General features: G+C 38.5%; 1 protein-coding gene across 4 annotated transcripts; it reads left to right on the top strand.

Annotated features, from left to right (window-relative positions):
- Positions 1 to 244: 244 nt before the first annotated feature.
- On the top strand, positions 245 to 25602 carry grm1a (glutamate receptor, metabotropic 1a). 4 transcript variants are annotated; one of them, XM_043219423.1, is made up of 10 exons: positions 245 to 365; positions 1860 to 2713; positions 6410 to 6659; positions 14742 to 14977; positions 15245 to 15253; positions 17074 to 17320; positions 18492 to 18663; positions 19548 to 19674; positions 20877 to 21819; positions 23429 to 25602. In XM_043219423.1, the coding sequence occupies exons 2-10, from the start codon at positions 1978 to 1980 to the stop codon at positions 24171 to 24173; spliced, it is 3465 nt and encodes a 1154-aa protein (XP_043075358.1). In that variant the 5' UTR covers positions 245 to 365; positions 1860 to 1977; the 3' UTR covers positions 24174 to 25602. The 4 variants fall into 4 exon arrangements, with proteins under 4 accessions (XP_043075358.1, XP_043075362.1, XP_043075361.1 ...); XM_043219427.1 differs by having other exon boundaries at positions 23464 to 23708; XM_043219424.1 differs by having other exon boundaries at positions 252 to 365; positions 1857 to 2713.
- Positions 25603 to 26140: the final 538 nt, after the last annotated feature.

Below are 26140 nucleotides of genomic sequence, written 5' to 3'. Positions count from 1 at the left end.
ACTTTTAAAACTTATTCAGGCTTTTACGGTGATCTACACGTAACAAGTTATCACAGAAATTGTGGTTTGTTAAAAAATAGTTGACGGTGGGTTATTATGACAGTTGTCAATCAGTCCACAGCGTGTTCTATTTGATATTTACATTCACATCACTACTTATTTGACGACTTGTTCTGACAAGCCAAGTCTGGTGGATCCCGCCCACTAACATATCAAAGTGTTAGAGAGAGAGAGAGAGAGAGAGAGAGAGAGAGAGAGAGAGAGAGAGAGAGCTCCTCTAGCTGGGCTGCACACTGATAACTGAAGTATATCATCAGTGCAGCAGCTGTCTTAGAAGAAGGTAAAGCGATGTCTCATTGACTCAGGTGCGTAATGATCAAATTCCTGTACAGATGTTCCATTCTTGCTTGTATTCTTGATAAATTGCAGGTACAGACAGATGTGCGGCAATGTCAGTCAGTGACAGTACAGGAGGCATTACTTTGTAATTAAGGCTCATTTGTCACTGAGTGCAATCGATTAAGCCATTGATGCTTATAAACGCTGAATGGAAACGACAGAAGAAGCGTAGAAACGATTCTGAATGTATGGCATGAGAGGTCTGCCTTTGCTGTTACGCATCATACGGCACAGTAGTTGCTGTTAGGGTTTTGTTTTTCTCTCTTTCCCCGAATTTACGTTTAAGATGAACATAATTTAACGAGGTGAGCGCAGTTCATTTCTGTCTAAAAACAAGTAAATCTTGTTTATAGCCGCGTGGAATATTAAGGGGATACAACGTGAGCTTTATGTGGTTCTGTGTGCAAATACATCGCATCCAGTAGTTGTGCTTTGACTACAAAGACACGTCTGATAGTTTCATTGACTGTCCGTCACCCGGCTGTCTGCGCTGTCCGCGGTGCTGAAATCGCCCCTGCAAGGACAGGAAAACAACGACCTCGTCAACAAAACTTGACAATGATGGTCATTCTGACAGTACATGCTTTTTCGAAAATTAGTCTTTCGTTCGATAATTATTTAGCATACAATGAAATAGTTCGCAGAAAGCTTCTGAAGTGTCATACTACGTATTTTGGACGTTGTTTTACTCTATGCGTCTCAAACGATACTGTTCCTTAGTCTGCAAGTAAAATTAGTTCGTGAATATACAGTTTATTTTTAATCTATGTAAATTAATGCCAAAAGGGTTATAAATGGTGCTGTTGTTACAAACTGCCCCACTAGGTGAGCTCTAACAACAACTGAAAACATTTAAAATGTTGTGCACGTATAGTGGTGATCAAATGTGCATGTTCAAATAATTGCTATGCCACCCCGCCTCGTTTAATTTAAAATAGTACGCCGATTATTCAAAACTGAAAATGCACCAAACATTTGTTAAAAGCATAATATTCACGGAACGTTTTGGCCTATGCACATTTCTATCAAATTGTGTTCAAACTTTTGAAAATAAATAAATGGGACAGTTTTACAAGCCCTGGGAATACTATTTGTAGTTACAAATCGATTAAAACCGTGTGCATTTATTCATCAGACGAAACGAAAACTGCTGATATAGCCAACGTATGTTATTAATAATACTAAATCGAGCATAACCCATTCTAATTGTTCCGTACATCTTTTATATTTTACTGAGTCTTACAACTGTAATCTCAGCATTTAGGCTGGTGGTCAGAGTGATTTCACCCACGTATCTCATTTTAATTGGCTAAATTGTTACAATTAACTCTGGTCACTCCCCTTCTTCGTCCGTATTAAACAATGCACTGTTTCCACAGCCCGCGCTGGCCTTTAACGCACGCCCGCTTTAAAGTAGATGCGCTTGTCGTCTCTAACTAACTGTTATGTTTTCTCAGCAGGTGTCAGGGCGCATTCATGTGGTCTCGCGTGCGCATCATGGTCCCTTAATTGAATCTGGGACTGCAGAGAAACGAGCACCGCTGGCACGAGCAGCTCGCGAGCTATGCCCGTCGCACAATGTGGAACATGGCACGCTTGAAGATGCCCTGGGTCTCGTGCGGACACTTTATACTTTTCCTGTGTCTGCTTCCACCGACACTCTCATCTCACGCGCTTGGAAACATATACAAGCGTTCGGCGGTCCAGCGCGCGGCGGCCCGGTCTGTCGCCCGCATGGATGGCGACGTGATCATCGGCGCGCTGTTCTCCGTGCACCACCAGCCGTCCGCCGAGCGTGTGGCCGAGAGAAAATGCGGAGACGTGAGGGAGCAGTACGGCATCCAGCGGGTGGAAGCGATGTTCTATACGCTGGACCGTATTAACTCGGACCAGTACCTGCTGCCCAACATCACTCTGGGCTGCGAGATCCGGGACTCGTGCTGGCACTCTTCCGTGGCGTTAGAGCAGAGCATCGAGTTCATTCGAGACTCCCTCATCTCTATTCGGGATGACAAAGACGGATCTAAGTGGTGCATCGACGGGACCCCTTCCAACCAGCCGCCTCCTAGCAAGAAGCCCATCGCTGGAGTCATAGGTCCGGGCTCCAGCTCGGTGGCCATCCAGGTGCAGAATCTCCTCCAGCTGTTTAACATCCCGCAAATTGCTTATTCGGCAACCAGCATAGACCTGAGCGACAAAACCCTTTTCAAATACTTCCTCCGTGTCGTGCCCTCTGACACGCTGCAGGCGCGCGCTATGCTCGACATTGTCAAACACTATAACTGGACGTACGTGTCTGCGGTTCACACGGAGGGTAAGTCGCTCACTCTTCCTTTTGTCAAAAGGATGAAACCTTTAAACAACTTTTGTCAGCTCAAAAATGATTGTAGTGATTAGAAATCTATAAATGACATTCATGTGAGCAGGTGCGTCGGTAAGGAAGGGAAGGGGAGCGTTTTAGCACTTTTGTGTTCGTTGTAACACTACCTCAAAGTAGTTTGCTTATATCCCAAAATTGTGCGAACTGTAAATGGGAAAGCATGAACATTTTAAATCTTGTTCATTATAGCGATAGTCCTTCAAAAAAACAAACAAACATATTTTGCCATTATTCACTCCCCCTCGTGTCATTCCAAACATTTATGACATTTCTTTTATAAAATAAAATAATTTTATTAAACAAGTTTTATTTGAAACATTAAATTCTAAACAAAAATGCAACTTAGAGACAAAACAAAACAACAGTCATTGTGAGCGTTGTGCACATATATAGCCAATATAGTGTACATGTATATACAATTTTTGTAGGTCCAGTAAAAGAACATTGTCACAGCCCTTCATGTTTGGTCAGCTGTGACCAGATTTTTTTTTTTCAAACATGCATGAAGCTAAATTGTTCTATCATTTAACATCCTTTATCATGGTTGCAAATTGACTACAAGCCAGAAATCTGACTTGAATACAGGGTGTAGACTTGTATATAGAATCTCATGACTTCTGCTGTCACCTTAGGAGGGTGCTGTTATGACCATTTTAGCTCTAATTGATTAGGCTCCATGTTGCAACTAGTTTCCCTTACTGTGACTATAGCTTGAAAGAATTAGATTAGGTTGTGTAAGTCTGACTTTAAATATAAAAGCGCAAACGCATAACACACAGGATTTAAGTGTTAACATTTCGAGTAAAATCAATCTAAAATTCTGTATTTGAAGATAACGAGTGCACCACTCTTTAAATGTACCTTAATGGTAATGCACTCCCATTAGAGTTGTAGTGCAAGTGGACCAAAGACCTTTTATTATTTGCAAATGGAAGCATGCTTTAATGACTCAGTTTCTCCATACATAATGAGGGTAATAATGTATTCTCCCCTTCTCGCTCACAACACACACACATTTTTTGTTCCTCCCTCCAGCACTGTTGTGTGTATCACTTTCAGTTCAGTTGGTGATTTGTTTATAAAATGTCCAGAGGTGGAAGCTTGTCTGTTAAACCACACTTTTTTGTATTTTAATTCAGTTACACTAGCTGATGGAATTAAAAGTAAATATGATCAAACTGATTGGTTTATAAACGGTTTAGAGTACTGTTAGCATACGTCAGTGTATAAAACACTATGCTGCTAAATTACAGTTTTATTAGTGATGTCCTCCTCGTTTCATAGTTCATATTTACCTACTTCTAACAAGCATTTGTTTACAAAAGGCCAACTTTAGACCGATTTCACTAAGCAATATGATGCTAATTTTAGATTCACTGCTCTATTGGTTTGGTGATAAATAATTCGTAAGATGACTTTTCCCTCTTGGGACTCTGTAACTGTGCACTTATAAACACAGCATCATCAACTGTCTCGGACATCGCTGCCTGTTGCTCATAGTGACAGCAGAGATCTTTGATTACATTAATTACCCAGCCAAATATAAATTAATCTGTCTGGTTTAGACTCATTAATGACAGCTTCTTTTAGAGAGTTTTATTGATGTAAATCCTGCTAAAAAGTATAAAAAAAATAAAGGCTTGCTTGCTGCTTTTAACTGGTTTAAGCTGGTCATCTAGCATGGTCTTCAGCTGGTTTGGCTGATCTCCCAGCCTGAGCAGCTAAAAAAAGTGCAAAAAAATCCCTCTAAAGCCAGCCAAGTCGGCACACTAATTAGTTATCACCAAAACAACAGAGCAGTGAACTCTGAGTATTAGATTAAAATGGTTTATTTAACACTCTCCTCTCAGGACATTCGTATGTTTTAATTATTTTTGTTTCAAAGTAGGTTCACATACTCTAACAAAGACAGGAAATGAATGAAAACTCGAGTGTTCGGTATAATGTTTTGATTTTAAAGTTCATTCGAGTTCAGTATCTTAACAAATTATTCATAACTCACTCACAGAAATTTTAAGCAGGAACATTTTTATATATTTTATATATTATTAACATTTAATTATGGTTTGTTAATTGATATCCATTAATCATCAATGTTTATGTACTATTTTATGTCAGCTTTATTTCAATTACCCCAAACATTTTTTATTCCCCTGGTTTCACAGACAAGGTCTAAAATGTAAGTCTGATCTGTTTCAGCTGAAAGAAACTTGTACTGACTGATCTTAAAATGTATCGGTGCCTCAAGATGCACACCAGTAATGTTTTTTTTTTAAAAAAACATATATAAAATAACTTAAATGTCCTAATTGATCAATGGCCTAATCCTGGCTCAGTCTAGGTCCTGCCTGTGAAACCAGACCTTAGTGTCGGTTTAGCTAGTTAACGATAACACCACTTGTACCATGTGTTCTATACCAAACACGTGATTTAGAAAAAATACGGTTTTAGAGCTTATAGAGAGAAAGAGAAAAGAGGAAGCTACAAAGAATGAAACCTAAACCTGCAAATACAGTTGTTCAACACAACCTAAAGAAAGTGAGATACGGAGTAAAAAAGGAGTTGCTAGAGAGCCACGGAACTGTGAATGTGCTGAAATTGTTACCCGCACACCCACACTACAGAGACTGACCTCCAGACAGTCATCAGTGACCACACACCACTCATCTTTCCTGATTAGACAGTAGCACTGTTCTTCTCCTGAGCACAGTCAACAGCAGTGACCTCTGCTGCCTGCACAATAAGATGTAAATTTCGCCTGGCAGCCCAGACGTGGGATGGAACGGAAGATGTTTTAAGTGTACCGTTGTGAGCCTGCAGCTTTTGTACGGACCCGTTTCTGATTCATACAATATTTTGAAAAGGACACAGTGTGTTCGAGTGACCTATTATGGTAATTTGCAGTAATTCTCAAGAGCACCACAAAGTATTATTGGTGTCCTACTTGTCTAGTTACAGTACAATGCCTGTGGAATATAATTAAAGGATAATGTTCAGTCAGCCGGTCCTTACCGCAAAATAAAACTCGACGGGGTGATCAGGTCTCGAAGGGATTTATTGCTTTGGCTACTTGCATAATAAATAAACACGCGCTTGTGAAATATGAGAAGAAGAGGGATATGAGCTACTTAAAAAGAGAGTTCATGCAAAAATGAAAATTCTGTTACTGTAATGTTCATGTTTTTCTAGAATGTTTTCATCTATAGAGTTAAGTGGGGTCCAAAACAGCATTGTGTGCTGAAATTATCGAAAGTCTGTTGCTTTTTAGCGGTTATTAAGCAAAAATATGACAGAATGCTGTGATCATCCATTCTGAATCATGTATTCCAAAAAGCCATTTGTATGATATAGTTTTATTATTTTGTGTTTTCATTCTGCCATTTGTATCCAAAATGGTGGTGACATTTCTCCATTTCATGTTTTTCAGTTTCCTGTCTGCCTGTCATTTTGTGTCCTCCATAGTCAACTATCATCCATTTCTTATCCTGGGCTCTGACTGGTCTGACAGGTGTTGGATCAGTGGCGGTAATCCATCCTCCATTCTGTGTCTTTGATTAAAGCTGCACTAGTTTCATATGAGTTTTAGCTTATCCTCTATTAACCGTTCCTATATTTTGTGTCTGAACACAGGTAACTATGGAGAGAGTGGCATGGAGGCCTTTAAGGAGTTGGCCGCAGAGGAGGGTCTATGTATCGCCCACTCTGATAAGATATACAGTAATGCTGGAGAAAAGCACTTTGACCGTCTGCTTAAGAAACTGCGGGAGCGTCTGCCCAAAGCCCGCGTGGTCGTCTGCTTTTGTGAAGGAATGACTGTCCGTGGCCTGCTCATGGCCATGCGGCGCCGTGGGGTTTCTGGAGAGTTCCAGCTAATTGGAAGGTAAGGCTGAAAACCGTTCCGTTTCAGGGCAGGAGAAATCACAAAACACACGATGCTTAAAAATAATTTGATCATGTTCGATCATGTCAGCGGAATAAAATGCAAGCTTTGGAAGGGACACAGAGGGCAAAAAAAGTCAAAATGACACCCACACTGTCTTGCTCATGGTTATATCACAACTGAATCATCTTTGATGCTTTTGCATATTGTGTGCAAAATAAGCAAATGTGATTGTAATACCGTGAATAGTTATTACGACATTTTACATGTTGCTTTAACTGCCTTTGCGTGTGTTTCCTATTACGGCGAACGAAGAGCAGACATCGGAATGCTTGGAAATAAGTGTTGCTACCGAATACACAAGTTTCCAGGGAAACCAGATGAGATTAAATATGGACATTGTGAACAGAGGCGCTTTTCACACTTTTCACCACTAATGAATAATTTGTGATTCAGTAGCTGGCTCATAAATCCCTGGAAACTGCCTCCTGCCTTTGTCTTATGTGGTGAGAGTGTTTATGTTTGGGTGCGTGTGCCAGAGAGGGTGGTCACTTGTTTTTAGATAGGAACGGAAAAATGCTGTGGGCTGGGTATTAAATATTCAATCTCGCAGCCTCTCAGGAAATGTTTCTGATGCCAAATAACCAGTAGGCAAGCAAAAGATGATCCTTGGTCCCCATTCATCCCAACAGTGAATGCATCATGTAATCACTTATGACTTGGAAATTAAGAATGTGCCATATGTTATATGTGTTTTTGTATAAAGATATAGAGTAGATGGAGGGAGAGAAGAAACAAAAATTGGGCCTGATTAATATTGTTATAAACTGTAAAAAAAAAATAAATAAAAAATAAATAAATAAAAAATATATAATATATATATATATATATATATATATATATATATATATATATATATATATATATATATATATATATATATATATATATATATATACTTGATAAAAGATAAAATAAAAAAATGGTCTTGGCAAAATAGTAGTAATAGAAATGACTAAAAGTGAAATAAAAATGTAAGATAAATAGGAATATTTAAAAATAATAATAAAAATTATTAACAACAAAATTACTGAAAATCTGAAAAGGTAATAAATAAATAAATAAATGAAAAAATAAATAAATACTACATACATATAGCCCCTATAAAATATTATATTCTTTATTTTTATCTACTTTATTTGCCAAATCGATTGCTGAATAATTAAGGTGAATAATGTTCAGTTAGCTGGTCATTACTGCAAAAGAAACCCCTTCATGATGATACAAGACTCTTTAGATATCTCTAAGTGGACAGCTATCATCATACAATCAAACACACACTTTCTGCACAGTTCTGGGTTTGATTTACAAAGGCTATTATCCGATCAGTCAAACTGTCTGATAGCGAAATCAGAGCAACGCTGGATAATATTCTCGGACAGAATCCTTGCAGACTGAAGATCTGGAAATGAATTGTAGCAGCTATCTTGTTTAATCTATATCAAGGCAACATCTATAGCCCACCCACGTACGATCACAGGCAGGCCATCATATTCAGCTAACAGACTTTCTAGGTCAAAACATTGTGTCTGGAGTCTGGATTTTCATCTATTTTCGTATTTGCATGACCCTGTCTCATTCAGTTTTCAGCTGGGTAATAGAAGCGAACATGTGTGTTTTTATCAGTACATGTTTGAGAGGAAAGGAGAGAGTAGCAGAGACAAACAGCAAAAACGCTTTTGGGAACTAATGGAGATTTATTCATTAAAACACGTCTTGCATTGTCATGATAATCTGAGTCCAAGCCTTCGAGCCAAGACAGTTGATGATGATGTATCTGAGACAGAAAGAGAGAGTGATTAAGAAAAAGAGAGAGCGTGTGTGTGTTTGGAGAGCTCTTCTGTGAAAAAGAGGATGAGGTCCAGGTGTTGTTCTCCTCTGCTTTGTTTATTCATAGCCAGCCCAAAACCAGGCTATGTAATTTTCCACAGCAGCAGAAAAAACATTGACTTTGTAATTTCTAATCAACATCTTCAGTCTCACGGGCAGCTTCTCTTGAAAGCTTATTGCAATGGATTCCACAGAAGTTGTTAGGCTACACTGCGCACCGTGTTTGCTTCTGCCTCTTAATGATCCTAGTTCATTCCTGCAATTTTTTTTTTTTTACTCCTTATTTAGAATCCCATACAGCATGTGCCCTAGAGATATTTTCATAGGCACATAGTATTGCTCTCAGGACAGAAAAACAACATCGGCTCCTCAGTATTTCAGCTGTGTCTCAAGCACTGTCAGGAATCCAAATTAAATGTTTAAACGGCAGCCCTCTCCTCCCCTAGTGCCTTCTGTGTTCCCAGTCCCAATAATCCTTTTGCGTTTTCCTCCAAAAACTCCTTCTCGCCTCTCATTACACATTCAGTTAAAAAAACAGAAAAAAAATTATTTTCAGAAAAGAGAATATGAGTGTTTCTTCCTCTGCAAAACGTACACTACGATGATGTACTAATGTAGGTAGTTTATCAGTGTTCTAAGTTTGTTTGACCATTGCTATACAGCTGCAAGATTGTTTAAGTTAAAGCTTATATATATATATATATATATATATATATATATATATATATATATATATATATATATATATATATATATATATATATATATACACTATATTGACAAAAGTATTTGCTCACCCATCCAAACAATCGGAATCAGGTGTTCCAATCAGTTCTATGGCCACAGGTGTATAAAATCAAGCACCTAGGCATGCAGACTGTTTTTTACAAACATTTGTGAAAGAATGGGTCACTCTCAAGATCTCAGTGAATCACAGCGTGGAAGTATGATAGGATGCCACCTGCGCAACAAATCCAATCGGGAAATTTCCTCGCTCCTAAATATTCCAAAGTCATCTGTCAGCTGCATTATAAGAATGTGGAAGTGTTTGGGAACAACAGCAACTCAGCCACAAAGTGGTAAACTGACGGAGCGGGGTCAGCGGATGCTGAGGCGCATAGTGTGAAGAGGTTTTTGCAGAGTCCATCGCTTCAGACCTCCGAACTTCGTGTGGTCTTTAGATTAGCTCAAGAACAGTGTGCAGAGAGCTTCATGAAATGTGTTTCTATGGCCAAGCAGCTGCATTGTTGGATACAATGGTGTAAAGCATGCTGCCACTGGACTCTAATGAAGATGCGTTCTCTAGAGTGACAAATCCTGCTTCTCCATCTGGCAATCTGATGGACGAGTCAGGGTTGCCAGGAGAACGGTACTTGTCTGACTTTATTTGTCAAGTGTAAAGTGTTTGGTGGAGGGGGGATTGTGGGGTGGGGTTGTTTTTCAGGAGCTGGGCTTGGCCTCTTAGTTCCAATGAAAGGAACTCTGAATGCTTCAGACATTTTGGACAATTCCATGCTCCCAACTTTGTTGGAACAGTTTGGAGCTGGCCCTTTCCTCTTCCAACATGACTGTGCACCAGTGCACAAAGCAAGGTCTTTAGAGACATGGATGACAGAATCTGGTGTGGATGAACTTGACTTGCCTGAACAGAGTCCTGACCTCAACCTGATAGAACACCTTTGGGATGAATTACAGAGCCAGGCCTTCTCGTCCAACATCAGTGTGTGCAGTGCATCATATTTAACCCTATGGATTAGGAATGGGATGCCACCTAAGTTGATATGTGAGGTGGCAGGTGAAAGAATACTTTTGGCATATATACTGTATATATAACTCAATTATTTATATATGCTTTAACTTGGTATGGAATGTATAATTAGTACATTATATACATATTTTTGTATTGTTACTGTAAATATATTACAACTTGAGTGTCCCTGAGAAGCCCTCTCTTTTTAATTAGCATCATGCTGCCTCTCAGCTCTGCTCACCCATGAGAATAGATTTTTTTTCTATAATCAGCTGTCATCTTGTCATTGTTTTTGAGATGTGTCTCTTAATGAATGTAAATTAGTAGTCTATCAATGTGTCCCTTCACGAGGGTATGGTATGGATATTATGCAGTGTGAAAGTGGCTCAGTTTTTTGCAGTATTTATCACCTGGGAAGGTTATGTTTTGGACCAATCAAATTTGTTTTCACTTTTAGTGATGATTTAAAAAAAAAATCATTATAATACTTATGTCCTTTATGTAAACTTTTACAGTCTTTTAAATATTTTCAAATCTATTAATTATTAAATATTCACTTTTTATCCAGTCTTCAGTGTCACATGATGCTTCAAAAATCATATTATATATTAGTGCTGTGAAGCACTTAATTGCATCTAAAATAAGATTTTCTTTACATAATGTGTTTGTACTGTGTATATTTATTATGTATATATTAAAACCCACACATACAGAATATATTTTGAATATACATTGAAAAATGTAAATGCATTTATCATTTATATATTTATTTTCTTATATTATATATATATATATATATATATATATATATATATATATATATATATATATATATATAAAACATGCATGTATATATTTAAGAAAAATATGAGTTTGTATTTATATATAGATAATACATATACACAGTATACATAAATATATTATGTAAAGAACAACACATTTTTCAAGATGTCAGCCTTTTAAATGTCAACTGATAAAAAGAAAGATACATAATCGTTTGTATAAATATAATATTTAAATGCTGTTTCTAAAAGGCATACTTATTAAAACAGAAATTAAAGCAGAATTACATTTGTTTACAATTCTCAGTAAATAATTTTAAATTACCATAAAACTGGAAAAAGACATCTGTTTTATAGTATGACTTTTCTATATATCCCATTGCTAATGATAAAATTACTTAAAGTGCTGGACCTCATTTTATCAGATTTCAACTATTTTTATTTTTTAATAAAGCATTACATCCTTGAGCTCGGTCCTGGCTTCACTTCTGCTTCTTTTGTGACCCTTATGTTTTCATGTTCTAAACTTGCCTTATGGCTTTTGCTCAGTTCTTTCCCACGTTTGTATTTAAGTGGGTCATTTACTCAAAGGTGCGCTTGAACTCTCCAAATAGCTTTTCTTCTGAGGTTATTTTCTCCTCAAGTAACGTGGCGAATTGGATTCAGCATTCTTCAGTGCATTCAGTACTGCATGATTGCCTGTGACCTCCTTGTAGAAGTTATCATCAACGGATATTGCGGTTTTGTAAGAGAACCGCTCTTGTAAAGCCCCACGGAGGCTAATTCTCAAGAAACATCTCATTCTCATTAGCCCTCCATTTTGAACGTATTAAAAGATTTATTAGTCATGAGGGCGAGCAGAGACTGAGAAAGACTGACTTTAACTGGTTTTCGAAATGCCTGCATATGGGAAGTTCCCGCATTTGGCTGTAAATTCAGTTCATTAGAGTAAAATGTAAGAAGTAAGAGGAAATATAAAAAGAGAGAGAAAAGATGCAGGAAGAGAGAAACATATACTGTTTCAGTTAGAGACAGCCCTAGAAAGCAAGGTTTGTATCAGCATTAATATAAACTCTGCAGACATAAACCTGTTTGTGTTGACCTGCCAGTCTTTTGCAGTGCTTCACAGGCGCTCTGAGGTCACTTTCAAGTCTTGAAGGTTCAAACAGCTACAGCGAAAATACATTAGAGTGAGGAAAGCCTGCAGGCATCCCAGCAGCCCTGTCATTGGAACTGTATTACACCACGTCCCGTAGGACTTCAAGCGCATCTGTTTGTGCTCAGACTACTGTTGTAATGTTTAAGAAGTTGATTCTACACTGTTTACTTCATGTCACTACTCAAGTTTTCAAGTTGTGTCCCATGTGGATTTAGAGAATATTAAAAAAGGAGCTGACATAGAATGGTTTTGTGTATGAATGGACTGATTTGGGGTGTTCAGGAGGGGAAAAAAAGGACACGCAGAGAGGACATGACAAAGGCTCATCATGTGTGCATGTGAATGTGAGAAGAAGAGAGAGAGAGAGAGTAATAGAGGCAGATGAAAGCTGGTGTGGGGCGAGCGAGAGCAAGCGTGATGGGGGCTCGCAGCAGCGATGCTGCTTGTGAAACACAGAGCCAGGCTGCTGCTAACTGGAGCGCCATGAATTAGTAAAGGCTTCTGGATGAGTTCTAATGGCCCTCAGCCTAAGCCTGTACTGTCTTACTCAGTTCTCTAGAGAGGATCGAACAACAGTCAACCAGAGCACACATGCACAATATACTGGATTTGAATGAGTAGTAAGAGAACAGAGGAAAGGAAAAGAAAAGACAGGCGGACCAAAAAAGCAGCATCTAGTCACCTTTGCTCAACATTGTCTGCATCCATATGCTTTTTATCACTTAGTGAGGTTAGTTAATTACATCTTTAGATCTTTCTTTTCAACAGATACACAGAACAGGCAATGATGTTTGATTTGATGACTCTTATGAAAAGTTTCACAAAACAGCGTTGAGTTAGCAGTCTGAATCAGATTCACAAATGACTCCCTCCCTGAACAGGTAGAAAAGTCATTTTCCAGTCAGAATGTAGTAGAAACTAATATTGTGATTCATTTGATAGCTAAATTAGCTGAATTTTTGTTTATGACGGTGTGTAAGATAGATTTACAGTTGAAAGATATACCACTGTTCTAACGTTTGTAGTTTTGAAAAAAAACTGAAGTTAATTGATTTAAAACACAGTAAAAACAGTAATATCATGAAATATTATAATTTAAAAACTATTTAAAATGCTATTTATTCATGTAATGACTAAAGTTCTCAGCAGCCATTAGCCTAATTTTCAGTGTCACGTGATCCTTCAGAAATAATTCTGTGCTGCACTGGTGCTCATGAAACATTCCTGCTTATTATAAATATTAAAACATTGCTCTGCTTAATATTTTTTGTGAAAACATTTTTACGAGCCTCTTTGACGAATGGAACGTTGAAAAGAACAGCATTCATTTCAAAATTAAATCTTGTACTATTATAAATGTCACTTTTCTGTCACTTATTGCAATATATTCCAAAATCAAATATTGAATTTTTCTTAAAGGAAAATGAAGGGCAAAACGAAACGGGAGTACAGGAGAGAATGGAGAAGGACAGAAAATAGGATTGGTAAAAAAAAAAGTGCATGATAGCATGTGTGCACCGAGTGGATACGAGAAGCAAGAAAATCGAAAATGATGTGGGGAAGGTGAACATGTTGAGATTAATCTAAGCGGAGAATTAGGGATGGATTGAGCCGTGATGAAATCAAACAGCTCCTGTCCTCCTACAGTATGTACCATCGCTGCTCTAGTTAGCCTGTCTTCAGCCTCAGGACACTGCTATATCTGCCTATCATAGCAGCACTGTGAATCTCTACCTGAGCTTTATCTCATTCATTATTCATAGAGGTAATAAAACTCTCTGTAGAGCTCTGCTCTATCTAATCTCTGCCATTTTCCGCTCTACTGTGGGGTGCAAAGCTGTTTAGGGAGATGTATTTTAGGTCAAAGCCTCTAAAGGTAATTTTGTCTAATTCTCTCTATGATATCACAGTACCGCTGCTGTGCACGGAAGAGGGGAAGTTAGGCAAGCAGAGAATGAAAAAATGGGTTCATGCCATACTTACAGTAACTGAATAGCAAAACATAATAAGCGAAAAATGCTGACTGTGAGAAATTATTTGAGTGGAGAAAGAGAGAAAAAAAGGAAATGGAGGTCCAAAAGACTGCAGTCACTAGTAAAAATGCTTCTATTTTACATTTTACATGCATTTATTTATATTATAAATATGTGCATAAGAGCAACATAACAGTTTAGGTGAAAAATGATGATATAAGTCATATCGTCTTCATAATTTAATGACTCCAGCCTTCAAGTTTGAATCATTTTTGAATAAGTTATTTATTGAAAATGTATATACATTTGCAATATAAACCGTTGAGTTTACTTCCAGGATTATATTGTCTACACAAATGCACTCACAGCCCAAAACCGAAATGCTTTGGCACTCACTGGTGATTTAAGCGAAACTGAATCTCATTTGTATGCAGTAATATGAAAGCCGTGCTTATACAAAGAAGCTGGATCTTTATGACACAGATTCCTCATCATCTGACATGTTATGTTCTCTCTATTTTACTGAAGCGATGGCTGGGCAGATCGCGATGAGGTGGTGGAAGGATATGAGCAGGAGGCAGATGGTGGGATCACAATGAAGTTGCAAACAGAAGAGGTTCAGTCATTTAATGACTATTTTCTGAAGCTGCGTCTGGACACCAACACAAGGAACCCATGGTTTGCCGAGTTCTGGCAGTACCGCTTCCAGTGCCGCATTCCTGGTCATCCCCAGGAGAACCATAACTACCAGAAAATCTGCACAGGTAAACAAAGAACCAGAAGATGTTTGAATGATATCAATGTGAATATGTAAGCTATAAGTAAAATGTAATGTTAGTTTTAAAGACAAGTAGGAGTGTATCATTTTAATGATTCATTGTCAGTTTGGCAGTATGTTATTTAGCATAACTAATTAATCAGTTGTTAGGACTATACTTTATGCATGATATTTTACTGAATTATTAATAGTAACCTTGTATATTTCCCTCCATTTTTTTCATGTAATTATCCTCTGGTCTGCGCTTTTAAAGGTGATATAGGTAAACTGAGTTGTGCCCCCTCATGTTTTGTGCTTTTCTAATAATTTGCCTGTCCACATAGAAATATAGCTCAATATCGTTTGTACACAAAAATAAATCTAACCTTAATGTAATCGGATCACTAAAGCTTATTAAATCTGTGTAGTGATGAAGGTTAGCTTTTGATTGTTTTTAATAAGTGACAAGAGCTTATAGTTTGTTATTGTTCTCTTCTTCTGAAAGACCCTCATGGTGGTAAGTGCGAGTTGATGAGAGACATTATGATGTTTTGATACCTGCACTGAAGAAGCACTTCACTATGGCAACAGACAGCACAATAGGTTGGACTGTGTTTGGCTTCTTTGATTGGCAGAGCTATTCTCAGTTATGAAGATGATGTGCAGTTCAGAGAGGTATTGCATACAGTAAAGATGGGAAATGAAACAGTGACAAAAAAACATCAGTTGGTTTCATCATTGTCATTACAAAAAGCTTTAGACCCTTCATCCTTCATGAAATATGCTTATCCTGAAAAATATTATGAACATTTATCCGAAAGATTTCTATGAAGGCTGTTCTTTTATGGTTGTATCCTGACCATGGGCTTGGAAAGGCATCAGATTGATATTGATCATAAAATTTTGATGAGCTGTATCTCTACAAGACTTCAATTTAGCCTTAAAGTCAAACAAAGTCAGACAGTATGCTGCCAAAACAAGATATCAGTCCAGCTTTTCTGTGCTGCTTGTAGGGTAGGCTTGATGGCACTGAGAGCACAAGAGAAGCTTGTTGCACAAGAAGAAAGCCGTTACAAAGTGTGTGTGTGTGAGAGAGAGAGACTGTGTGAATGTGCAAAGAAAAGACACAATCACAGTGTAACAAGGTACCCACACTGTCTGCATGTGTGTGAGCGTGAAGAGTTCACCTGGTTGATTTAGTCACTGTCACTCAAATCATTTTCTGAATCAATATTTTTGTCTTTTTTCAAATAGAAATTTGTACACCTCCTTAAAATAAAACTAATAAAAGAAACTAAACTCGAAAATTAATTAATTCGAATTTAGAATATAATCTTATCCCATTTTCAAGTTTGTTCTTGTTTTAGGCATAAATTTTATTGATAATTTAGGCTTAAAACAAGAGAAAAAAAAAACACTAATTGGGTAAGGAAAAGTGAATTTGTTTTATTTTAAGGATGGATGTTTTAAGGATCTTCTTTATACTAGGAAAACAAGACAAAAATACTGTTTAAGACAATATTTTTTTGTAGTCCAAAGCTTGTGCAGTTCCGGGAACTGCATTTAAATTATAATTATATTTAATGAATCTATGATTTAATTTTTGCTCTCTCTTGAATGTATGTAGCACTGGAATGGCTTTTCCATCAGCTGGCTTATGAATATGGCTTTTGTCCAGTGGCTTGCCAGTGCTAAGATATGAAATTCAATGAAAGCATGTAGTTTGCCAGCCTGCCAGCAGGACTCTCTTCCCTTTATTCAGTCTCTTCTGTGTGTTAATTGTGATCACATTTTAATATTAGGGGCATATAATTGTATATTACATTAAGATAAAGTGACATTCTGCCTTTAGTCACACTGTAATAATCAAAAATTTGCAAATATATTGGTTTATATTTTGACAGCATAGAGCCTCTAGCTGTACTTAGTTTTTCAGGGTAATTTAATTCATCCAGCATCCAAATTTTATATTTGCTAAATTGCCAACAAATTCAATAGATAAACTAAAAATCCTGGATGGATGGAGGCAGAGTGGCACAAATACGAATATATTAGTTTTTTCTTTAATCTTGCTCATATTGGTTTAAAATCTTTTCCTGACAGGAAATGAGAGCCTGAAAGACAACTATGTCCAGGACAGCAAGATGGGCTTCGTGATCAATGCAATTTATGCGATGGCTCATGGTCTTCAAGATATGCATAAAGAGCTGTGTCCTGACTATGTTGGCCTGTGCGAGGCAATGGACCCTATTGATGGCAGTAAGCTGCTGGACTATCTGCTGAAGACCTCTTTTAGTGGTGTATCTGGGGAGGAAGTCTACTTTGATGTAAATGGAGACTCACCTGGGAGGTAAATGACATGAATACTTTGTATGTACTAGCGCTAGTGTTCCATTTTAAAACCTAGTAAGCTACCTTTGTAGGAAAGAGTAGACAAATTAATGGTTTATCTTTAAGTACCCAAGTTTTTTCTCAAATATGGCATTTGTGGAGGAGTTATATGTGTTTTATTTTATATAGCACCTATCCAAAATCACAGTAAAACAAACCCTACCACAGGCTGGGATACCAGCTAGGACCAGTTTAGTTATAGTTTAGAATGAATCCCATTACTATGCATAGTTTTATGCTTGGATTATTACACTGTTAGTTTAACTAGCACCATGCTAACATGACTAGGGTGTTCATCTATCCTATTTTTCCGGGTTCTGACTTAAGATTTCTAAATTACCTAAAATGTGTAGGTTTTGACTTTCATTTCCTGTTGACATGTTCTCTACAGTCCTCATTTTTTACCTTCAGCAAATCCTGACATTTTTGCTAATTCAGAAATTATTTATTAAGTGTTATAAGTAGAGAATTCCAGGTGAGGCATTTCAATGAGTGGAAGGAAGCTTTGTGTATCTAGTCAACTCACTAGGTTTTGAACCAAATATGACAATTCGTACCTGAATGGTCAGTTTGACATTTTTGAATGCCTATTCTCTAAGGCAACAATTTAACACGTACCCTCTCAGGTTAGATCTGGCACCCTTGCCAACACATGCAAAAAGGTGCGTATCAGATGGTAATGGACTTGGAGTGGAACAGATTGCCTGTCTCAAGGAGATGCTTCAGTCCTCTCCACTCCAATACCCTGATGCGGTCAGCTCCTGTCACCCTGGCTATACACGAACAAAAGATGACAGCTCTACTGCTGCCAAGACCGCCATTGCCTTGTGTACATGTGTGCGCTTGTGACACTTTGCCTCATCTGTAAGCTAGGGAGTGTCATTAGTATGGATGAGTGGACTGAGCACTCGGGAGGTTGTGGATTCATATCCCAGGTGGAGTATGAGAAGTTGAGAGACTTGGATGTGTGAACATGGTAAAAGTGTGAACTCTGCCTCTTGCTAGTCCCGAGGCTTCAGCAGCACTGAGCTACTTATTATGGCAGACTTGATCTTTTTCTTTCTCTTTTTTTTCATTCACCCATATCATTTCCCCTCTCTCTCTCTCTCTCTCTCTCTCTCTTCCTTAAGGTATGATATTATGAATCTTCAGTATGTGGAGGAGCTGGGCCGCTATGATTACATTAATGTGGGGTCGTGGCATGAAGGTCTCCTGAGCATCAGTGATTATAAACTCATGACAAACCGCACTGAAATGGTCCGATCTGTCTGCAGTGAACCGTGTTCTAAGGGACAGATCAAGGTGTGTATGTAGCATAATCATGTATTGTATTTCCAGTTTAAAAATATTTAAAAATATTTAATGCTTTATATATATATATATATATATATATATATATATATATATATATATATATATATATATATATATATATATATATATATATATATATATATACACATACATATATACATACATACAGTCAACACACTGTCAATCAACTTCACTGCATTTGGAGAGTATATGACTGTACACTTCAGAATTCTTCCGGCTACTCCTGTCACGTCATCAATAAACACCAGTAACCTGGAAGCTATGAATGCTCATTAATGGATTTTTGATCTAATCTGCCTTGTTTACACCTTGTGGTGAACCCTCAGTGTTTGTTCTTGTGAAGTATTATCTTGATTGTAGACTTTGACAGTGACATGTCTACCCCATGGGGAGGGTTCTTCTCTTAACTGGATGATAAGAAAGGGCTTTTCTTTACCATGGAGAGGATCCTCCGATCATCCAATACTGTTGTTTTGGATGCTGTACTTTTTTCCTCAGAATGTACCAAAAAATTGATTTGGACTCACTCTGAATGTTCCTGCTATCTCTTTGATGGATTTGTTTTGTTTTTGAAGCCTAGCTTGTCTGTTTCACTTGCATAGAGAGCCCCTTTGATCACATGATGTGGGTTCACAGCAACAGCTTCCAAATGCTAATATCACACTTACAATCAACTTCAGACCTTTTACTTGCTTAATTGATGTAGAAGTAATGAAGGAACATCTCACATATGTCCATGAGAATACCCTCAAATATTCATTATATAACTGTAATGTTCTATGTACAAATAATAACAAATACATTTGTACATTGTGAATGGTGTAAAAATGTAAATTTTTTTCTGATTGTAGGTGATCCGTAAAGGAGAAGTGAGTTGCTGCTGGATCTGCACTACATGTAAAGATAATGAATATGTTCAAGATGAGTTCACATGCAGAGCTTGTGACCTGGGCTGGTGGCCTGATGATGAACTGGCAGGTAAGAGACTTTTCTAACATTTCATTCGTCCTCATAATTATCCACACATCTATTGAAATAGCTCTTCATTTTAAAAACATTCATGCTTAGATTCTGTTCAGCCCATATCTCCTTTCGGCTCCTCTCCTCTCCTCTCTATGCCCTTCGCATCCTCCTTACCCAAAACCCAACACTTTCTCTCCCTCTGGGCTGTGAGCTGCGCGTTATTTTGACAGCTCTTTGCAGCAGAGAGCAGAGCTGGATAACGGTGAGGTTGGAATCCCATTAGTACCCAGCAGCCGTGTGTCAGGCTCAACAGTTTCACCACGGAACCTGAGCAGCAACAGGGAATTCTGATTACCAGAGAGACAGACTGATCTGAGATAGAGAAAAAAGCCCTGTCATGGTGAATGAGAGAAAGAGACCCTTCAACAATGTATAGAAGGCTTTGTCATAAAGAATAAGAGTGTTCAGAATCCATAGAAAGAAATACATTCAAAAGTAGGGCATATGAAGCTTAAGGGTCAATGTTGTGATGCTCTTCTTTACCTATTTAAAAAAAATACAAATAAACATATTGCACTGTTGAAAAGTTTTTGAAGGATTTCTGTTATGCCCAAGGCTGAATTAATTTAATCAAAAATACATTATTATTATTAAATATTATACATATTTTAATATTTAAATATATATTTTTTTAAAACATAGGTTGTTTATATGATGGCAAAGAATAATTTTTTAATCAAAGTTGAAAACTCAATTAATTTTAAGCAATGTGAAAATTTAATGGATGTTTTGATCAAATGAATGCATTCTTGCTGTGTAAATTAATGCATTAAATAAAAAGATTCAACGGCAATACACATACCGTGCAGTACATATCAATACAGCTTATTATTACACTTATTATTATGATTTAAAAATACTGTTTGCAAAAATAAACATTTCATCTAATATTTAAAAGCTTCACAAGTACATCTACTGGTATTCCAGGTTTAAGGAAAATACGGTTACTACATAATTCCAAATTAACGTAAATACAATAATACTTTTTTTGCATACTTTTAAATGTCACTTACCCTTAAAACTATGTTAAGGCATTAAAACTCACACACATGCTCAGACACCACATGATGACAATATTTGCATTCTATATGTGTTTTGGCCTGTTCTTGATTCAACTTCCATCCATTTTCAACTCCCGTCTGCTTGTTTTATTCCAGAATGCAAGCCTCTCCCACTAAAATATCTGGAGTGGAGCAGCGTGGAGTCCATCATCGCAGTGGTGTTCTCCTGCCTCGGTATCCTGATAACTCTGTTCGTCACATTCATCTTCATCCAGTACCGCGACACGCCGGTGGTGAAGTCCTCCAGTCGTGAGCTTTGCTACATCATCCTTGCGGGTATCTTCCTTGGCTACATCTGCCCCTTCACTCTCATTGCACGTCCTACTGTGATCTCCTGTTACCTGCAGCGCCTTCTAGTGGGCTTGTCGTCTGCCATGTGCTACTCCGCCCTGGTAACCAAAACCAACCGCATCGCACGCATCCTGGCTGGCAGCAAGAAGAAAATCTGCACACGCAAGCCCCGCTTCATGAGCGCCTGGGCGCAGGTGGTAATCGCCTTCATCCTGATCAGTCTCCAGCTGGCCGTGGTGGTTACGCTGATTGTGCTGGAACCCCCCGAGCCAGTGAAGAGCTACCCCAGCATCAGGGAGGTGTACCTCATCTGTAACACGAGTAACTTGGGCGTAGTGGCTCCGTTGGGTTACAACGGCCTGCTTATCATGAGCTGCACCTACTACGCTTTCAAGACCCGCAACGTGCCTGCCAACTTTAACGAAGCCAAGTACATCGCATTCACCATGTACACCACCTGCATTATCTGGCTGGCTTTTGTGCCCATCTACTTCGGCTCCAACTATAAGATCATCACCACCTCTTTCTCAGTCAGTCTCAGTGTTACTGTGGCACTGGGTTGCATGTTCACGCCCAAGATGTACATCATCATCGCCAAGCCCGAGCGCAACGTACGCAGCGCATTTACGACCTCAGACGTGGTTCGAATGCACGTGGGCGACGGGAAGGCAGCTCCTTGCCAGAGCAACAGCATCCTCAACATGTTTCGGAGGAAGAAGAACAACAACAACGCTACCGGCAGCACCAAGTGAGTGACGGATAATAATAGGTTTGAGTCACATTTCTGAAATATCAGCTAAATGCACATACAGGCTATGAAACGTATGGAAATAAAATAATAGTATTTCTTTCTCAGTAGCACGCCAAGTTGGACTGCAGCGATAGCTCTGAAAGTGTTCTTTCTAGCATGTGTGTGTATTTGAGTTGTCTCTCCCATGTTTTTCTACCTGCTGCAAACCAAGAGTATGTATGTAGCTAGAGCCAGACACTATCGGTCGTCCTCTATCTGTGCTGAATCCTCGTCCAAAACCTAATTTTCATCAAACTACCCATCCACTTAGTCCCTCTCTCTTCCTCAGTATTAACCCACTTTTTAGTGTGCCTCCTCACCCATGTCAAACCTTCTCCTGACTAAAAATTTAACCCAGTTCTCGCAGAGGCTGTATCTTCCATATCCAGTTCCCTTCTAATGCCCCGTTCACACTGATAGTGATTTTTGTCGTTGTGATGTTGCATGATAATTGACGTTCCTAACTACTGGATGCTTCAACATTGATGGCGGGCTTTAAAAAAGTCTCAGCACAAATGAGATGTATTCCAAGCAAAATTAAGATTTTAATGCCCAATTTGGCTGCTAAAAGGTAACTTTATGACATTTAAATAAACGTGAAGTATTATTTCTTTGGAGAAACCGACACATTCTCATTTGCGTAAGCATAACCTACTCTCAGCTTTGACCTTTTACCGCATGCCATAAATGTAAACTAAATAAAAGTCACTACTTATTTGCATCAAAGTAAATGTCTGCATAAACTTAACTCCTATTGGTATTCACTGGTTACTACACTGATTTGCTGATATGACACATCAAGTCCCTGCTCTTTTGCATAAAATTAAACTTTTCTTAACTTGACAAATCGGGTAACTGTTTATTTGCATAAAATAAAAAACTTTTACACCTCATCAAGTCAACAATCTTTTGCCTAAAACTAAATTTTTGAATCAACTTCCCACCCGTTGACATCACTGGTCATTTGCATAAAATATTATTGACTTGGTATTTGGCACATTGCTCATTTGCGCAAAAACATACATTTTTTTATATTTTGACGCAACACCCTTGTTAAAAACTAATGACTTCCAGTCACTTTGCCGCTACAAATCTCTGTCAGTGTGAACACCCCTTGATTCTGATGCAGCTTTCAGCTCTAAGGCCTTACTGTCCAGTTAACTTAATTAGACTAAGAGTGGACAGCGAATGCCATGTTGATCTGAAACTGAGGGGAATTCCATGAAGCCCTTATTCATACTGCATGATGTTTGAGGAGAGCAGTGCAGAGAAGGGATGGCAGAGAATGAGCCATCGTGGCTTTCATAATGCTCTGTAAGCAGGTCATTATGAGATACGCACTTAGCATGTTTGAGGGATCTCTGTCAGAGACTTCATGAATTAACAATGTTGAGTTACGCATCGTGTTCTAACCCTAATCATGAGAGTTTTATGGCTGATAATTGTATGAATTGTATGAATGATGACATGCATAATGACCATTTTTCTGTGATGTTCTTCTCTGTCTCTGTGTCGCATTCTGGCGTGTCTTCGTGGGAATAACGTTGGGTCTCTGTTTCATTCATAGTCCTAATGGAAAGTCTGTGTCATGGTCTGAATCAGGTGCCAGACCCCAGGGGAGGGGGTCGAGTGTGTTCCACAGACTGTCTGTGCATGTGAGGAGGCAAGCGGTCGGCCAGAGTCAGACGGCGGTCATACGACCCCTAACTAATGCCTCACAACCCCCCGAGTCTGAATATGATGCTGGCCTCAACACAGCCCCCAATGGCTCTCACCCCGACAACAAGGATCTCTACAACCTCAGCGAGGGGCACGATGGGGGTCCCCAACATCCTACAACCCACGAGGGAGGTGTACCACCTTCCTGTTCCCCTCCCAATTTAATAGACCACAGCACTGATTGTCCTCAAGGGGGACCGTTGGACACTCTGAGCTCTACGGTTCTTGATTTTGACCAATTTGTAATCGGCACTGGCAACAAGTCAAGCCCTGTCACCTATAAATCGTCCGCCAATCAGCTGCCTCTTCCCCTCCATGGGGAGGTGTTCCCAGAGGAGGGTTCAGAATTGGAAGCTCTCGACCTCATTCAGGGGTTTCTGTGTGATAGTGCCACACAAGAAGAGGAGGAGGAAGAGGAAGGTGTGGAGGAAGAGTTGGCACAGAGTAAGCTGACTCTGCTCACTCCACCTTCCCCCTTCAGGGATTCTCTTCAGGCTGGGGGGTCCATTCCTGGATCCCCCGGCTCTGATAACAACCCTCAATTTTCCCAAAGTATGAACTACGCCCCAAAACAAAGCTCTTTTACGCTGTAAAAGCCAACGCTCAGGACAGCGCTGTTTAATATTTGATTACTGCAGGATATCATTTGCTTGCTTACTTATCTTCGTAAGTCTCTTTCGGAAGGCAGGAAGAACCTTAAAATGAACAAATGGGACATCCTGTTGGGAATATTTTTCTCCGAGGCAGCGCTGGCATCATCCGTTTTCCAAAATGCTGCAGAAAGTTGGAGTGCCAAATATTATTGTGTTGCTGTGCCCGAAATCCGCTGGCAAGTGACATCGCAACAGTCCAGGAGTGATAATGCCAGCTTGCTGCTTTACTATTTCACTCTTAGCAGGATGAGACACACTTTCTTGGATTTAATGTGCTTTTGAACTATATGTAGCTGGACTTGGTTCTGATTTAAAAGTTTAGTTACTATTGCCAACACAAAAACAATCATGGAAAAACTGAGAGTTGAGGACGTAGACAGCACAGACACATAAATGCAAATATGTGCATACAAGTGAATCATATCTCATAGCAGGCTGCTGTGTACAGGTATCTGGTTTTGGTATCTGATTTCCATTTTTTAAAACAGTTTTAGTAACGGTGCACAAGTCAGACTGAAACACGGAAATCATGTGCGCACAATAAAACTTGCTTGGTTGACTGGATGAGTAAATGTGGAGTTTCCCAGCTAAGGTGTTTTCCAATTTCCTTGTGGCTCCCAAATGTGAGTTTCAGTGCTTTTGCTTAGAGAGTCAAGGGCAAGAACGCTGATTGTAATGTTAGGTATAGAATACTACTTTTAGCTTAAATGTGGAGCCAAGGTAAATGAAAGAAACTGTGTTTTTCTTAACTTTACTTTGTCTCATGCGTGAACTCATCCTTGAAAAAGGGAGCGATGTTTTGCAAACGTTTGTATACTGTTCTACCATCTATTGTTTTCCACACAGATGGTGTCTTTGTATTTCTGCTATATGTTTCTATGATTAGAATGTGAGATATTTGTAAGTTTTAAAAAAAAACAACGTCTTATAACTTGCTCTTTGTGATAAAGGGACACACTGTATATGGTGACACTGAAGCTGGAGTAACTTTTCAGCGACTTTTACAAACTTTTAATGTTCCATTTTTAAACTGTAACTGAGTAGTTGCTTCTAGTGGTAACTTGTAGCATTTACTGCCAATCTCGCGTAGGATTATCACATGAATTTGCGACTGTAACGCTTTTAAGTTTCACAGGACTATTAGAATGCAACTCTCGAAAGAAGAATATTCTTGAATATCTTGCATATTGTAATTGTTATAATGGATTGTAATTTTAGGTCTTTTAGTGTAAGTTGTTTGGAACAGAATCATTTGTTCAATGTAAAGTAATTGACAAGATCACCTGTTTACATGGTCAAACTTAAAAATGAGGAAAATGCTCTTTTTGCCAGGACAAATCATGCTGTAAAATAAATATTTTATATCGAATACTGTCTTTCTGTTTTTCACCACCTTTTCCGTTTAAGAGCTTGATGCTTGTAATAGATTTAGATGCAATTCTTATCTTTATTTTATGAATTACTATTAAGAACATTTTAATATCAGTTTAGTTTTATTATGGCATGGTATCATTATCTTTAATATCTCCGAAATGAAATTTTAATGTGTTGCTTCATAAAAGCATCATTCTCCAACCTCATCACTATAAAAGCGAGTTATTCATATTGCAAGCACTGTAAATGGTACATCAGGCTTTCATTTAATCTTCGTGCTCTTGTCTGTCTGCTTTTGATCACACCAAATATGAATTGTTGCGCAATCTTTGCATTCCAGACAGGCGCTCAAGAACAGCTCATGTTGAAATTCAAACTCTTTTATTTAACTTTCACAACTTACCAGACTCCAGCGCGTGAGTGTGTGTGTGTCTCAGTGCGCGCGCGTTCTTTATTTCTTTGACCCTAGAGCACAAGCGGGTGAAAAGCAAAGGAATCCAATCGAGGCGTGATATTTCCGGGTCCTATGACTT

This window comes from Puntigrus tetrazona, chromosome 20 (assembly GCF_018831695.1).
Source record: "Puntigrus tetrazona isolate hp1 chromosome 20, ASM1883169v1, whole genome shotgun sequence".
Taxonomy (NCBI): domain Eukaryota; kingdom Metazoa; phylum Chordata; class Actinopteri; order Cypriniformes; family Cyprinidae; genus Puntigrus; species Puntigrus tetrazona.
Note: the sequence above shows the minus strand (reverse complement) of the source record. Positions and strands in the feature narration are given on the sequence as shown.